The 17,962-nt window shown below is 44.6% G+C and overlaps 1 protein-coding gene across 1 annotated transcript in view; it reads right to left on the bottom strand.

The window, feature by feature from the left end:
* baiap2l1a (BAR/IMD domain containing adaptor protein 2 like 1a) overlaps positions 1-17,803 on the bottom strand; it is a 23,805-nt gene extending 6,002 nt beyond the window's left edge. Inside the window, exons 1-9 of the mRNA XM_060036193.1 lie at positions 17,501-17,803; positions 16,135-16,210; positions 15,630-15,716; positions 7,651-7,712; positions 4,679-4,750; positions 4,083-4,217; positions 926-1,078; positions 557-712; positions 321-444 (exon numbers count right to left, since the gene is read on the bottom strand). Of these exons, the coding sequence (XP_059892176.1) occupies positions 321-444; positions 557-712; positions 926-1,078; positions 4,083-4,217; positions 4,679-4,750; positions 7,651-7,712; positions 15,630-15,716; positions 16,135-16,210; positions 17,501-17,551 (916 nt within the window). The 5' untranslated portion in view covers positions 17,552-17,803. The remainder of the gene's footprint in view (positions 1-320; positions 445-556; positions 713-925; positions 1,079-4,082; positions 4,218-4,678; positions 4,751-7,650; positions 7,713-15,629; positions 15,717-16,134; positions 16,211-17,500) is intronic.
* Between the last annotated feature and the right edge of the window lie 159 nt (positions 17,804-17,962).

The raw sequence follows: 17,962 nt of genomic DNA, 5'->3' as shown, positions 1-17,962 counted from the left end.
GGGTGGAGAAGGGAGGTGAGGGGAGGGAGGTGAGGGAATGATTTGAAGTCCACCATTGTTTTTTTTATGATACTTATGGCTCTTTGGTGGCTGAATGGATCGCTCCTCACCGCTTTTGATTGGTTAATGGTTTTACTCTGTTTTTTTTATTGATATTCAGATGAAGCATAAGGAAAAAATAAGACCACGAGAGTAAACGGGCACTAGAGTGAGTGATATCCACACCAGGGAGCCTCAGCGAGTAACATATTGGTAAAGATGATTAAGTCACATATTGTGACTTAATCGCGTTTCCTTGACGACCACCAACACCCACGTACCTGAGCGCTGGTCCGAGTGGGAGATGACGGGGGGCTGGGTCTCCTGGTGGAACAGGTTAGCCAGAGGACTGATCTGGGCCTTGAGTTGGGGGGCCGGGGGAGGAACCATGGACTCAGCGTTCCTCTGGAGGAAGAGCACAGGAGCTAGCGTTAGCATTGAGCATTTAAAGAAAGTCATTCATTAAATAGAGGTCGTCCTTTTCCAACGTGTCTCCCTCTTCCCTCAGGCCACTCACGCGGTTGTAGTGATCCACACGCGGCGAGGACCCCGGGGTGCCGGCCAGGGGGGTCGGCGGCCTCTCGATCAGGGTCATGATGGTGTCCGGCACCTTGGTGGCATCACTGCACTTCTCCTGCCAGCCGGAGATCTTCCCCTCCAGCAGCTCCTTGGCCTGCGGGAGGGAGGGGAGGAGTGGGGGTGTGAGATGGAGAGAGACGTAGGCCGTACCCTAACCCCTTACCCTAGTGAGCTTTACTATTTAGAATTAGCGGAACCATTCATCCGCAATTAATCAATGAATTTCCCATTTATTTCCCCTCTCTAACCGAATAGATGTTTGTCATACCAAGCCCCGTCCCCACAGGGTATCCCCCCCTTGGCTGACCTTGTTGTGGAAGGTGTTGATGTGGTAGGAGAACATGCAGTGTTTGTCCACCAGGAAGCAGAACCGCCTCTTCTCCTCCAGCAGCGCCTCCCTGCAGCCTTCGGCCATGAACTTCTGCATGTCCGTCTGCCGCGACGATATGGTCTCCAGGTACTAGGGAGGGAGGGTCAAAGGTCAACATAAGGGCACAGGGAAATGGTTGGATGGATATTATTAAAAAAAAACGTTTCAATAAAAAATTGTCAGGGGGGGGGGGGGGGGGGGGCATGATATTCCTGAACAGGTCCCACAAGGAGGTCTGTATGTACGCTGTGGTCATCAGGGATATGAAGCCTCGATCTTTCGTTCTGGAGTCAAAATGGACCCCCTGAACATCATCAACCATCATTCAATCGACGGAAAGCCGACTGTCACACTGAAGTGAAAGCAAAACCGAAGCAATGGTGTTTCTTCCGCGTGCTACTAGTCTCAAGAAAGGGTCGTTCATCCCTTGTGTTGCCAAGGTACACGCTGTACTGTACCGTGTATTAAGTTGGCTGAGGTTTATATAATGCAAGACCTCGTCTTGACCCATGAAGAAACTCCCATTAGCACAGGCACACGGACAGAAGCACCCACATGCACACACACACACACACACACACACACACAGGCACACGCATACGCACACACACACGCTCACACACACGTACACATACGCACACACACAGTGACCACAGTGGGCGGGAGGATGGAGAGCGACTGCTGGACCATGCGGTGGCCGGTGAACAGACCGGCAACGTCGTGATCTCAGCGTTATTAGAGTTCAGCGCCCACCTGCCAATCTCACAGAGCAGGGGGAGGACTCGGAACACACTGAGACCTGGCTCAGAGTTCGGTTCCTCCGCCCCACACACACACACACACACACACACACACACACACACACACACACACACACACACACACACACACACACACACACACACACACACACTCACACTCACACTCACACTCACACACACACACACACACACACACACACACACACGTGAACAAACAACCTCCCACCCAGCCAGTCACCCACCCCCCGGTACCAGGGCCAACTCGATACGTTCGCTGAGAGACACGCGTTGCCATAGAGCTGGCGAAGGAAGACACACACACACACACACACACACACACACACACACACACACACACCCATACAACACACAAGTCTAGAGAAAGAGAGAAATTCTGGGGTCCGGGATTTTAATGACTTCTCTCTCCTTACTCCCCCTCGGCCCCCCCACCCCACTCGGTCTTCCTGGCAATGGTGAATGTGGTAGGTCTCCTGGGACCAGTCTTTTTGTTTTCCTGCTGTGGGGTGTCAGAGAGGCCGAGCTCACCTTTCTATCTCCCTCCCTCTCCGTACTTAGTTGGGGCACTCCCCCTGTCTGTCCCCCTCTCTCTCTTATCGCTTGCTCTGAGGCACTTCAGTCTCCATTTCAGCCACAAAGGATCACTTTGAGTCAGAGTGGGGGGTCACGTTGGAGCTCATTGTCTGATGGCGGGCGGACCCCTTAAAAGAACATACTTGGTCAGATGGTCCCCCACTTCTCTCTCCCTATCGCTCTCCATTGCTCTCCCTGAAGTAATTTCCCCCCCACGTAACAAGCCAATCAACAAGGATGAACAGGCACAACGAGAGAGAGAGAGAGAGAGAGAGAGAGAGAGAGAGAGAGAGAGAGAGAGAGAGAGAGAGAGAGAGAGAGAGAGAGAGGTGTGGATAGAGAGCAGGAGAGAGATAAGGACTGAATAATTGGTAAGGGAAGGGGGGAGAGACAAGATAGGTAGAGGGAGAGAGTGAAGGATAGTGGGAGGGGGAGAGAGACACACACACACACACACACACACACACACACACACACACACACACACACACACACACACACACACACACACACACACACACACACACACACACACACACACACACACAAGACACACCCTGGCTTGTCGTCAACAGTAAACGCAAGATTTAACCCAGAAAACCCCACCTTTTCACAATAAAGGCACAGCACCCAATAAAATGGACCCGACCCAAACTAGTACACACTGCATAAAGATCGGCGGGCAGATAGCTAAAGATCTGATGCTGTGCAAAGGGGTGGGGGGATGTTTCATCCAAGCCACTTGGATCATCAATTTATCAACTGTTCGTCATGCCCACCCTCCCCTTAAACCAACTACTCTGTACTCTGTAATCAAATGAAACCTGGCCAGGTGTAAATCCCGGTGTGACCCTACTGTGTGTGTGTGTGCGTGTGTGTGTGAGTGTGTGTGTCTGTTTGCATGTGTGGTTGTGCGTGTGTGTGCGTTTGTGTGTTTGAGTTCCGCATGAAGATATGAGCATCCATCCATGCGCGTCTTCTCGTGCATCAGGGTGTATGCGTGTTTCGATGAGCACACAATTTTTTTCCGCATCGTAACTGAGACCATTGAGGCGATAGCGAATGGCCCTCGCACCGTGATAAATCTGGAACAAAGAGCTGTTGGCATGGCAACATCAACACGGAGGAACACTTCATGTGCCCACCTTGCCACACCCGGTTAAACACTTTGCCTTCATGTATGCTCTGTTCCTTACTACTTGAAAACACAATGATGGAAATCTGTCCTATTTTATGTGGGCAGATGTGTTTACGTACTCACAAACACATTTCTCAGTTTTCTCAGATGTAAAATCAAAATTCAAAAAAATGTTGCAATAATTTTGTGAATAAGTTAATAATATTACTTAAACTCTAAATGAACATTGAAGGAGCAACGTGAATGGACACTTTAACCGGCCTATCTAGAAAATACAAATCTACTTTGATCAGTTACGTAATAAGAAATGTCTGAATAAACCAATAAGCCAACGTTCATTGTCATCAATGTTGTTCTTTAAACTTTAAATATTTTAAATAACAACTCTCATTTAACAAGAAGCTTAGCTTTTACACACTCTCGGCATAAGAACTTCAATACAATCCACTACCTTCAAGTACAGCTCCTCTATTTCACCCAGCACACAGCAGCAACGCTACAGTGAACCTCGCTAGCACCAGCTGCCCGTGGCCAATGTTCTCCAACGCCCGCCCACAGGGTAAGGGCCCGGTGAGTTCTTTGAGGTCTTTCCAGCATGTCCTACCTCATTCTCTTTGATGTCGTACTTGGAGGAGCTTTTCCCCTGGCTCTTCCTCCTCAGCTTCTTCAGGTCGGTCTGGGAGCGCTCAAGAGAGTCCTGCTTCACCTTGTGCTCTGTCTGGTAGCGCTTGAAGGTTGCCTGAGGAGACACGGTGATATGCTCCTTATGGATATAGCAGTAGATAGACGAATGGATGGATGACTGGATGGATGGATGAGGGGATAGATGGATGATTGATGAATGGGTGAATTTTGGATGGATGAGTGGATGGATGGATAGATGAATAGATGGATGCATCGATGAATGCAGAAGGACGAACGGATGGATGGAATAATAAATGGAAAGATAGATGGACAGATGAATAGACAAGCGATAGATAATGGATGGATGGCTGAATTGAAGGAGGTCTGAAGATAGCTGGATGGATGATTATGCCAGAATGGACGTACTGATCGATGATGGATAAATGGATGGACGGACAGACCCATGGCCATGCTGGACAAGGAGGTGTCAACACTGCATCGATTATGGCAGCGTGCCACTCCCTCACCACCATAGCCAAACCCCACACAACCCCAGACACAAGGCGGTGTAGTTACATTCATGTATTTGACATCCATCTCCGTCTTCTTCTCGAGCTCGATGATGATCTCACGGTGGAACCTCTTGAACTGTGAAGACAATGGAGACGTAAATATTACTCTGACAATTTTTCTGTGAGGACAGGATTCCTGTGGTAGGATAGGCTTATCAACATGCTGGGCATTAATGATTTACAGCTCGCCCCTGTTGCAAAACCGATCAGTTGTAGACCCAAAGGGTGTAACTTTAGGATGGACTGCAGAAAAATACAGACAAAGGTAAAAATAATTATTAATTGTTGATAAAAAAATACATATCTAACTGACTACAAAAGTTCTTGATGAGAATTTGTGATACACCTAAATCAATGTAAAATGTTGGGAGCCAATGCTGTACAGCATATATTCTACTTTTCAACTTGTTCCAACATGTTGATTTGTGATACAGAAGCAGGTTTGTGTAATTTATCAATAATTCCATTTCAGTATGTGGCCACTATCTAATCAGAATCACCATCACTGTGCGCCTATATGATAATGAATATATCCATAGGTGTGACATGACTATGTTTACTGTTATAACTACTATAGCATTTTTTTTTGTAATGAACAAGGTGCAAGGTTTTTCAGCTATGAATATACAAAGACAGTGAGCTAAGTTAAGTTCCACCATAAGATAAGAGCACAACTAACACATTATAACACAACAAGACATTAAGACTAGCTTGTTCCCACCTCTTATCCCATGTGGCATAAAAGTATCATAGAGTCAATGATACAAATACTCAGTGGTGTATAAAGTACTCAAAAGCCATACTTAAGTAAAAGTACAGATACCTTACTGGAAAATTACTTAAGTAAAAGTAAAAGTCACCTTTTAGAATAGTACTTAAGTAAAAGTATTAAAGTATCTGATCTTTACTGTACTTAAGTATCAAAAGTACTTTTCTGATATTAAATGTACTTAAGTACTGAAAGTAAAAGTACAAGTAACCGTTATCGAAACTCCTCCCTATAACTGCCCTCGTCCAATCATGCCTTAGCACTAACTGGCTAGATAGATACCTCGCCAGAGATGGAATAAGAATAAATAATCTTTATAGGTTATTAGCTAGCTTGAAATATTATATACAAATATTACCCAGCGGTGAAAGAACCTTACTAGTTTAAAATGTTGTGCTGGTGGTATTTATTTTGAGGTCGTGAAGTTTCTAATTTTTTGATTGAGACCTGTATGATTTTGCTTTGATTATTGTTGTTTCCCCTTCGTTGTTGATCTTTTTTGAAAACATCCTTCCACTGCATATTGCAGTCCATTTTGCCATGATCTGGATGCTGTAGCGGAGTTACTCCAAAAAAAAAATCACTGACACTGACAGATATCATAGCCCGACCTATTATCCCGCAAGCGCTGGTACACGTTACTTAATATTGATTTTGGTGTCATCCAGGATCGCGGATTTTCGGAAAACTTAAGTCCCTGCCCAAAAAGGGTATTTAAATTAGCTTTGTAGCAAAAATGGCACATGTACAGCGTATTGAAATGTATAAGATAGTGTTGTAATACTGCGTGTACAAACCAGCCTGATACAAATAGTAGAATTTTGATAGCCCTTGCCCTCGTCCTAGCCATGCATTTGTGTGTTGACAGTCGTAGGAGTTTTGATCGACGTAGCAACAGTAACTAAGCAAGGGGGCTTTGCGAACGTGCGCTGGGACAGCTGATTCGCCAAACAGGCTCGCAGTCTGTGTTCTACCACAGTCCCCGACGTTATCCTCATATCTCTCATGATTCATTTTTTTTTTTCTAAAGATGAGTTGATTTTGTAACGAGTAAAGAAGGTTTCAAGGGAAATGTAGTGGAGTAAAAGTATCCGTTTTCTTCGCAAAATGTAGCGAAGTAAAAGTAAAAGTACAGAGAAATATAAGTAGTAAAGTAAAGTACAAATATCCAAAAAAACTACTTAAGTACAGTAACGAAGTATTTCTACTTCGCTACTATACAACACTGCAAATACTCCCAATGTATAAAAAGACCACAAAGACACCACCTTTCACGATAAATCAAGTCAAGTCATCTGTACTTCTGCAGTGTCAGCGTTTGCTTAATGCCGGAAGGTTCAAACATGTGACTTGTGTCTTTCTAATTGTACATGTGACTTGTCACTCAGGTTTGTGTCTCTCCAGCGCCAGGTACTCAAAGCATTCTTCCCAGAGAAAACACCAAGCTTGAAGCCGGTTCTGCCATCCACTCAGATCTTTCCCCTTCACCTCTAGATTCAAATGTTATTAAAAACTCTAAGTAAAGCATGACCAAAAATGGCCATCTCTCTGTTCTCAAGTGGAATTCTTGCCTATTGCTGAAATACTTCGGTTAGGTATCTAAAGATTATGGTTACGAGGTGACGGAGCGAGAGAGGCCTTTCTGGAATGATAATTGTTCATAAAAGAGGTGCGTGTGTGCGTGTGTGTGTGTGTGTGTGTGTGTGTGTGTGTGTGTGTGTGTGTGTGTGTGTGTGTGTGTGTGTGTGTGTGTGTGCGTGTGTGTGTGTGACCACGTAACCTTGGTGAGTTAACGACATTGTCCAGAGGCCGTACAATCCCCCACATGATTCTGGTGGTCTGAACTACCTCAAATGATTACACGTAAAACCCAGGGCTTCCACTGCATACTGTGGCTTTTCAGTGTCCCACCGCGGCGCATTGGATCGCGTCATAGGGTAAATATCCATACAGCGGTTGCTCATGGGCATATAAGCAGGAATATCTTTGCGTCAGTCAAGAGGTCAGCTTGTGCTCTGCATTCGCTGCTAAAAAAAAAACTGGCAATTCCTGAGTCCTGATCGGATCAGCATTTATGCAAGATCTGATAAGATGAACACTTAACTTGGAACTATGTCGTTCCCTCTGCATAACAAGCAAACAGCAGGGCCATGGTCCCTCAACAGATACTCATGAAACTTATTTCTACCAAATACTATTGTACTTACATTCTCCTCCAGTTCCATTTGAACCATCTTGTGGGTCTCTCCGATCTCCATGAGGACCAGGCCTTGGAGACACAAAGATATACAAGTAGATTAGACGCGTTTTGATTAACGTGACACAAGAACAATTGATAAAAAAAAGAAAAGAAAAGCTCCAAAACATATTACAACACATTGAAATACATGGTGGTCTAATGGTATTTCTGATAAAGGACAGGAATTTGGCATCCCATTAATCAAAATGTGTATAGGATTATTTGATAACATCCATGTATCTAGGTGTGGTTAGTTGTCCTTGTTGTGACAATACAATATAATACAGATAAGAAAAAGCATATCACGCAGATTAGAAAAACAACAGATAAGAAGTGAGATGAAAGGCAAAAAAAATGCATTTTGGAATGCAAGAAAGTATTCTTTGGAATATAAGAATCTTGCAGTCAAATAAAGACACAAATGAACGTGTCAGCTGGCTCTAGTGTGTATACCCGTACATGAGTATTTACATCAAAACAATCTTTACGGCCCACAAACCAATTCTTTCTGAATACAGTTCATAAACTCAACAGACCAGCACGGGACACTCTAAATACGAATCTACCGACAACACTATCACATGCCCCTTTTCCGGCTGTCAGTGTTTGAACAGCTGTATAATAAGAACCGTTTTATTCTGTTGCCATAGATGAGAACAATCCACGTTCACACAGACCGATCCCAGCGATTGGCGGCAGGCGTTCTGCCGAGGACAATGGGCACCGCTCAATACAGCAGACGGCGAGGGACAATCAGACCTGAACCCTTTCTGTCACAATAGGGTGACATCTAGACCTAAAGGTTCACTACAGGACAAACAGTGTTCTGGCAAACCGCAGAATACACAGCGGGTGCGTGCAGGACTCTGCAGAATGTCCGTTCCGTGCTACTCTGTTCTAGGAGGGCTCTGGGAAAGGTGGAGGAGAACGGGAACAAGCGTATCAGCTGCGTCGAGTACTTAAGCAAACGCATATGGGCACGAGTTTGAGTGCCCCCTATATGCACACACTCGTTCGCATATACTGTACACACACACATACATGCATGCACACACACACACACACACACACAAAGGCGCACACACACACACACACACACACACACACACACACACACACACACACACACACACACACACACACACACACACACACACACACACACACACACACACACACACACACACACCTAGTAGCCCTCTGAACCACGGCTGCAGGGTCCAGCTACAACAACATTGACCTCCGAAAGGTCCCCAGAAAGTACTGGTGAAGGCCTTCTTTGTGCTCCGGTGGCAGCGGTGATGCGTGTGTGTGTGTGTGTGTGTCTGTGTATGTATGTGTGTTTGTGGGTGGGGGGCGGAGGGGGGGGGGGTGGGGGGGGGAGCTGTTGATCTTGTTTATACAGTCCCAACAGCCAACAACAGCACCCAATGAGCACAGGGGGATTGGGGGGGGGGAGGTGATGAGGTTGGGAGTGAAGGGGGGGGGGGATCTAAAAGGTCAAGGTACACCTGTAGGGTTCCACCTGTGATGCCAAGGGCCTGGATAATAGTCTGCCGTACAGCACACCTGAACAGGATAAGCCCTGGCAGACACCACTGTTTACCTTCACAGGGCACTAAGATTGGCCAATGCGGAAATGTTACACTTGAGATGGTGGACTAGTTGTTATTCTGTCCCTGTGGCAATAATGGCTAATCGACATGAGGCATGCATGTAGCTAGAGGTAGAACAAGCCAAGAAGAGTACATACAGTTAAAGCAAATGTTTTTCCTTTTAAAAGCACTTTGATTTGGTGGTAGAATGGCAGGTAAAGATTTATACAGGAACTTTAATATAATTTGTACTAAACTTTCAACGGTGTTCACATGTTTCTGTAGACAAAGCATTTCCAAGGCAAGACACACCAACAATCAATTGTTTAAACTATAAACCGCCTTTCTACTTACGCGAAATCAGAGCAAGGAGGAAGTAGGGGAGAGATATGAAGTGGACTTCTTCAACACAATGACAACATTACGGTGACTCACTCTGAGGGGAGGTGTAAGTAAGGTGATTACACATTAGGGAAGCCATCTTGCCAGTTTTCGAGTTATGCCTCAAGTTATATTGAATGAAACACAATGAGGTCAATCACAAGAAACTTGCCGTCTATAATTTGATGTCATGGCATCTACCAAGGTTACACCTTAAGCATTCCTTGCAGATGACATGGTGACTCGTCATGATTTAAACCTTGTGGTGTCATAGGTAGTGGTAAGTGATGGAATAAATGGATAAAGTTATAGGATAGCCTATAATCGTGACAAATTGTACATGATAGTTCACATGTCGGACTGGTGGCGCTGCTCTTTGGCATACTGAGCTGTTGTGTGTACGTTCTTGCGATAACAGTTTTTGTTTTAATATACCTGAATGCGGATAATGTGTGTGTGTGTAATTTTTCAAATATTAAACAAAGGCCTCAGAAAGTAAAAGACCCCCCCTTTAAAACATGCGTTCTGGGCAATCGGATATCATATGACCAAACGCATACAAATCCATGTTTAAAGGGGTTCTTATGCAACATCGGTGTGGTTAAGCCATTCTCATTCTTTATCCAACAGCTGAACTCGCTCTGAACTTTGCAGTTTGCGGTCGATATATGTCCCCTTAAAGTAAATGGTGCCAGACAGGTTGGAGGTGAACCCAAGTGGCTGCACCCCAGGGGTCAGTGTACTGTACATGGGACGTCCCATCTGCCTCACTGTGGTCACCACTAGATGTCTTCTCCATTACGTTCATCTCAGGAGAGGGCTAGGGAGGGAGGGAGGGAGGGAGGGAGGGAGGGAGGGAGGGAGGGGCAAATCGTTGGGTGTTGCTATGGGCACTTTATTTTCCTTCCTGATAAAATATTGTCATAATAAGCCATACAAGAAGGTGCGCATGCAAGTACAGGTGCACGTACACAATCTCACTCTCACACACACACACACACACACACACACACACACACACACACACACACACACACATGCACGCACACACACTCACAAATCTATTTGGCAATAGTCTGGGAGGCAGTACATCTGATGTTATCAAGGACATTTTATCTATGGACGCTAAGAGTTTCTATTGCCATTTATTTAAACCAAGAGACTAATTGGTCTATTATGTATTCATATCTGATCAATTTGAGATAACAGCCACTTGAATTTGATTGATTTCACTATTTCCTTGTACAACTCCTGTTCTATGTAATGAAAATGTGTGACTCAATGTCATAATGTGAATGTACTCTTCTGTGTCCCAGTAGCAACGAGCCAAATCCCATAGAGCAGTGGTTCTCAACTGGTTTAACCTTTTACTATCGATTTACTAATATTCCATATCAACAATCCTTTCCTGCACTGTAACCCACATGGAGCGAACAAAAAGCTGCAACAATTGGGGCTAAACTCTAGGAAATAGTGAGCCTTTGAACCATGACTTAACACATTAGTTCATTCTTTCTAAAGATAAAGGTTTATAGGTTACTTATGTGTCGCGGCCCACCAGTTGAGAAGATGTGGTGCTGAAGGTTTTGTGTAGAGCTAATACGTGGACGAAGTTCATACAAAGATTGTACTTTAAAATGGTCAAAATGTCATCTTGCTATCTCACCTTAACCCTACTATTGTCAAGTGAAAACAAGGGGTTCCAAAGTGCCCCGTTGCCATGGTTAGTGAGCAGGTATTGCTCGGCGCCGCTGTTTAAACTATTGTTTATTGTGTATGTAAGAAAGTAGAGGAGCTGTGACAATATGGAGGCCCGAGCCCCTGGGAGTTATGGCCTACTATTGGTTCCTGTGAAGGCCCGTAGGAAAGGAGAGAATAGAGATTTCAAACAAAAGCCACCCACGGTAATAGCTCTTCTGGGTGAGAGCCCTGTAACAGTGAATCATCATCATGTTCCATGTCACCAAACTATCCCCTGTTTATTTTTCTCTTAGGGTAAATTCCCAGAAGATGTTATGGTGTCTTATCAAACTGTATAACTCAATATGACACAGATACAGTGATAGTAGAATGAAACCAGACAACATATCTGAGATGCTGATGCATATACATACATATAAATATCTGCAGAGAGGTGTTAACATTGTGAAGGCAATTAGCCAATTAGAAAGGCTTGGATGGTTAAGATATGTGGAACATTTAAGGACAAAATCTAGACTAGAGATAGAATGAAAATGATAGAGAGAAGAAAATGTGTGCGAGAGAGAGAGAGAGAGAGAGAGAGAGAGAGAGAGAGAGAGAGAGAGAGAGAGAGAGAGAGAGAGAGAGAGAGAGAGAGAAGTTGAGTAAGTGAGAGGGAGAGCGAGAGGGAGGTAGACAGCAAGAGATCAGAAACGGGGGCTGGGTCTCTGACACCCAACAGAGATCTATCAATCCATCCGTCTGGCAGAGAGAAAGAGAGAGAGAAAGACTTGCCGATATTAGGCAATAGTTGATTCTTGAATGTACAGGGGATACTGGTGATGTCATATCTCTCATAAGAGAGAAATGGTCTTTCGCATCCTGTCGACGTCGCAGTCTTTTGGACGGATCCCAAATCATCCCACCCACGTCAACATCCCCAAGCCAGCAGTTTTGAAGATTCACAAACTCTTTCTCAGCCTACCGTGACTGACTTCATCCCCCGTTTAGAGGAGTAAATTGGCTGCTCTCCAAAGCAAAGATGCTTTACAGAAGTAATCAGGCTGAAACTATCTGCCCTCAATCTGGGCAGGCAGCCATTACCATTTGAGTCCCACTGAAAGCTCGACCTCAGTGTTTCAAATAGCCCCACTGTCAGCGGAGGGTTGACAAGTATAGCTAAGAGAAATGGTGGAAGAGGTGGTGCAGGTGGTGGTGGTGGGGTTGTTGTTCTTTCTACAATCACTTTTTGTTGAAACCTACTGCTTTGGGGCAACACCCTGTAGGGCACAACAGCAGTGTGTCTTTACAGGAAGTCTCTAATTCTAGACCCATTGAAAACCCTGATTGGAATCGTGTGTTGTGCTTTCTTATTCCCTCTGGGTCGATGATTTATACAATACCGAATGTCATATTTGAAGCACACACAATAGGTTCTGATTTTGCAGAGATATGGGTATGGGAGCTCAAACCACTTGGCTTTAAAAAAGGGATTTAATGGTGACAATTGACCGGCTACCCTGGAGGCCTTTAGGTTTCACGGTAGGTACAATGTATGTATTAGACGGAAGTGGCTCCGGCTTAACCCTTCAATAATGACAGATACATGTGTTTAGCACAAGTACCTTTCTCTATAGCGCTTAACAACAGGAAGGGAACTTAGAATGTCCTTGTTTGTTTTTGTGGCACTCGTGCACACTCGCCCTTCCACTCTCTCCTTCTTTTGTAGTGCAATCATCGCTTCTGAAGTTCCTCAAACTACCTTAAATTACCTTAAAGCCACTCTCCCTATGACCAAGACGCTGTCCTTTTTGACCACATTCCCGAAATGATTACCATGTCTACGTGGTCGGGCTAATTTTAAATACTATTTTAAAAGCCGACGCAAAAGGTCACACCACAAGGAATCTGACAAGTGCTTTTTGTACGCCGTCCAAAACTTTGCTCTCCGAGTTTAATCGCCTTGCCCTTATAAGGCGATAACGTGATGACTTTGGCTGTTGGCTACAAAGTTGTGTGGACAGAACTAATGTTTACAAAGTCATGGAGAGGGAAGGGAGGTCAAACCACCGTAATGGCTACCTGTACTGCACTCGTACCAGCTACTTTTAGGGACCACACTGAACACTTTAACCTCGTCTTTAAGGGATGAGGAGTGAGAGCAAAGGGGAGTAGAACTTTACTATATGTTAAGGCCTGTGTATGGGAAATGTATTTTGTAAAAAAGGCCTATGTTTCATCTCTTAAAAAGTTATGAATGTTATATAAACATAAATATTTCTGCAATTCAAATATCTTTCTGAAAATAATAAAACTACAATCTGACTGATGAATGGAGACGTCACCTCACCAGGAGCAAACCGAACAATACAATGAGTTATTTAAATAAAAATCCATGAAGATGGAGAGCTACATCACTATGTCACTGATCTCTATGCCTGCACTAAAGCCAGGGATTCCTTGGATAGTCTGCAGGTTGAACATAGTGATATCAGATGAGGATCAAAATCCAACTACGTGAAACACTTTTGGCCGTGCAGCCTGATGGGAAGGGGATCTGGTGGGAGAGGGGTTTGAGGAGAATGAAAATCTCTGTCCGTCCGGCTGTTTGTTCAGTTTGTTTGCCTCTAACGTTCTGTGTGACGAGTGAGAGAATTCACACAGCCCTGCCGTTGTCACTTCTGCCCTGCAAAGAGTCCGACCGAAGACTGGGAGATATGCTCTAAAAAAGGAAAACTTCCAAGGGGACGCGTCCATCTTGTTTGTGATGGGATCCTAAAGCTAATTCAAAACAGATCGGAATGGCAGAATGATGTATGATATGCTCCACGAGGCATCAGTCCGTGTAGTCAACTTTCAGTTTATTTCACATAACTGAATTGATGTCTTATTGGTTTCATGCATGTGTATTGTAAGGATTGTATTCAGCTTAAGCCGAGGTTCGCCCAACAGTCATTCTTTCTTATCACAGTGAAACATAATGGGATAAGAACACATAACCTGGTTGACATGACGATGAATGTTGCCATATCAACGGAATGGAGGGATGAAAATTGTTCCAAAGTGATCATTTGTTGCACCTTGGGTTTTCTCAACCATATCAATTCAGTGATTTTCTTACCAGCAATTTCTATTTAGGACAACCTATGCAGAGAGGCCAGCACATCGAAAGCAAATGTTTTTCTAAATTGTACAAGCAGTGCTGCCATCAAGGCAAATGGTGAGCAAAATGTAGGAATCCAACTGGTATAACCATTTCTGATTGGGTCTAGGTTGATTTCCCATCTGATTTTCTAGTTGTGGCTCTGTGTCTCTCTCTCTTGGTTCTTGTCTATGCAAGACTGCTGGCATAACAACAAACATATTTTTCCGAAGTTAAATGTTGGTTTTTGGAACAATATGCAATATTTCTGCTCCTTCAGTTATTGTCTGCTCTGTTAAGTATTTGTTGTTGTTTTTGCCTCTTTTTTTTTTACATTTGGTAATTTCAGGCTCAGGCTTAGGAGTCAGGGGTTAGGGGATAAGGGGTTAGGGGTTAAGGGGTTAGGATTCCACTTAGATTTCATGCTTTGGTTCCTCTCCTTAATGACAGCATTATGAAATGATTCAGTGTAGTGATAGGACAAAACTATGAACCACAGAAAGCCCTGTAGAAAGGTCCGAAAAGCATGCAAAAAGACTGTCACGATAACGTGTCACGATTTTATTATAGTTTGTTTTTCTCACAGACCACGTTTCCATTTGCCAAGGATTTCCGTGGAGCACATCTGTCTTTGTATCACAGCCACTGTAACCTGAGCTGACATGTCCTTTATAGACACAAACACACAGGCAACACTCGTAACAACATGAACCAGACTGGCCGATATATATTCTGTACCCCCTGCACCACACCCCCTTGGGTGGAACCAGGGCATCTCTGTATTTCCCCAGCTCAGGGATAATGATCGGCGCTGAGTCACAGACAGGTGAATGACTCACTGTGCAAGCTCAAGTCTCAGAGACACAAAGAAATATCAACAGATCGACAAGGAGGTCGTGTGAACAGGATATGTTGTTATTCTCCCCCCGTTCCCTTGGCAAATTGAGGTGATAAAAGGTGATAAAAATGAGAGGATGGTATAACCAAAACCGTATTACGCTAGCTTGACTCTTTGAACACCTATGTCTACTCAGCGGAAAATGTTATAAACATTTTGGCTGTATACCGTGCATATTACAGGTGGAGGAGGAGGGGGCGTGAGTGTGTTATGGTTTGTGTGTGTGTGGCGTCAGTCAAAACAACACTCACCGAGTTCTCTGGAGACGGGGGATATTGTAGCATTTTCTCCAATCTTCGAGACGGCATCAAAGTAGATCTTCCCTGCAAGAGCCATGGCTGGGATGGAGAGAACAAACAATCAGAGACGTCTGCGTTACAAGGACAGGATCTGAACAATTAAATTATAGTGTAAACTGCAAAAATCAACTGCCATACAGTTTAAAAAAGAATCAAAATAAGATATAAAAAATATTGAACCTGTGATTTTGGAAAACTTACTCTGAAATTGAATTTAGTTTCAGTTGAAACTAAAAGTATCAACTTCCCTTTATCTCAACCATAAGTATGATTACTTGATTGACTTGGAACAGTTTTCATGGTTGCGGTATTTTGGGATGTGTTTTTGGGCCTTCATTGAGTAAAGCTGATTGATTTGATCTTGTGAGTGAGTGATCTTGGGAGCAGCCAGTCATGCAGAACAATGCAGAACCATGTGTGCCTGAGTGGTATTGTTCTCCTCAGACGAGGGCTTTACCTGTGACGGTTTTCTCATAGTTCTTTCCTAGGGTGACCAGGTTCCTGAGCCCGGGGTTGAACTGTTCCATCACATTCTAGAGCGGGCAGAGAGAGGAAAACAACATCTAGTATGACAAACCCAAACTTTAGTGATAAATTTGTTCCAAGATAGGAGTCAGCGCTTTCTTTCCGCCCAAAAACATTATAAATAATGATATTGTGAGTAGGGTAGAGGCCGCACACACGCACACACACACACACACACACACTGTGCAAGTGTGTGTGTGTGTGTGTGTGTGTGTGTGTGTGTGTGTGTGTGTGTGTGTGTGTGTGTGTGTGTGTGTGTGTGTGTGTGTGTGTGTGTGTGTGTGTGTGTGTGCGTGTGTAGGCTATGTGTGTGTGTGTGTGTGCTTGTTCTTTAAATAACATAGGGGACGCCGTTTAACTACAAAAGCAATACAATGTTCAATCGTTAACTAAACCCTCCTAACTTTTCTTTTTCTCCAGCTCTATAACGAAGTCTGCCACAAGGAGTCTGCCACGAGCCCCCCCCCGCCCTACCTATTGAAACACCTCAACAATCGAGTGTTGTTCGCCTCCCCAGCCTTTCCCCCGGCACGCCCCAACGAGAACAATAACTTAAGGCTTGCGGTCTGCTGAGAATCAAGAGTTGTGCTCGAAATTAAACAACCCCCAAAACAGGTTCTCTCTCTCGCTATATCGCTCTCTCGCTTTTTTTCCTTCTCTGGCTCTCCAGTCCCCACTGTTACCAGGAGAGATAGAGATAGTGAATGAAACTATCATGACATGGGTCAACACACACACACAAACACACAGACACACACACACACACACACACACAGACACAGACACAGACACACACACACACACACACACACACACACACACACACACACACACACACACACACACACACACACACACAGACACAGACACACACACACGCACACGCACACACGCACAAATGCCGATTGGTTGTTCACAGTGTTGTTGAGAGATTTACCCCTGATCTGGCGAGGTGTCGCCTGGACGTGATTCGATCAGTGTGGATTGAGATGTATATAGGTATCTCTTATCTTCGGATTAGCCATGCCGATCACATGTTCCACTGTCTGGGATCACTACTGTCGGACTATCAGCCTATACAGCGACTTCCAAGAATGATCGAGGCAACTTTTTTTATACCGGTTATAGTGCACTTTCAAACTCAGCTGGGGTGAAATAATGTCTCTGGAATAAGAGCAGTCCCGTATACTGATGTATAACCTAAACCGACTGACGGAGACCTCATCATAAAAAAACCTCTAATAAAAAAGTCACTATAGAATCACATCATATGATATTATTTGATGTGCTCTTCTTACCTTGTAGGTGCTCTCGGTCAGCTTGTTGACATCGTCCGGTTCCCGAGACATATCTCAGCTCCTATGTGGTTGATCCTCCGGGATCACTTCTACAGAAAAAAGGTATCGATCGAGCGACTATACGAGCTTCACGATCACTCAAAGAAGAGGCAGCGCGTTCCTGGTTCCCAGCGGACAGACGACACTCGGTGGTACACACCTCAATCTGTGCATGTGGGCAAGGAGACGCAGAGCCGAGCCAGGAGACACACTGCATTTATGACCGTTCCCTGAAACCAAACGCACACTCTGACAACTTCCCCGTGTGTGGAGGCGTGTGTGTGTGTGTGTGTGTGTGTGTGTGTGTGTGTGTGTGTGTGTGTGTGTGTGTGTGTGTGTGTGTGTGTGTGTGTGTGCGTGTGTGTGTGCGTGCGTGCGTGCGTGCGTGTGACAGCCGGTGAGCGCGTTGCTGTTTCGAGCAGC

Source organism: Gadus macrocephalus, chromosome 18 (genome assembly GCF_031168955.1).
Source record: "Gadus macrocephalus chromosome 18, ASM3116895v1".
In the NCBI taxonomy this organism is placed as follows: Eukaryota; Metazoa; Chordata; class Actinopteri; order Gadiformes; family Gadidae; genus Gadus; species Gadus macrocephalus.
This window is presented reverse-complemented; position numbering and strand designations above follow the sequence as displayed.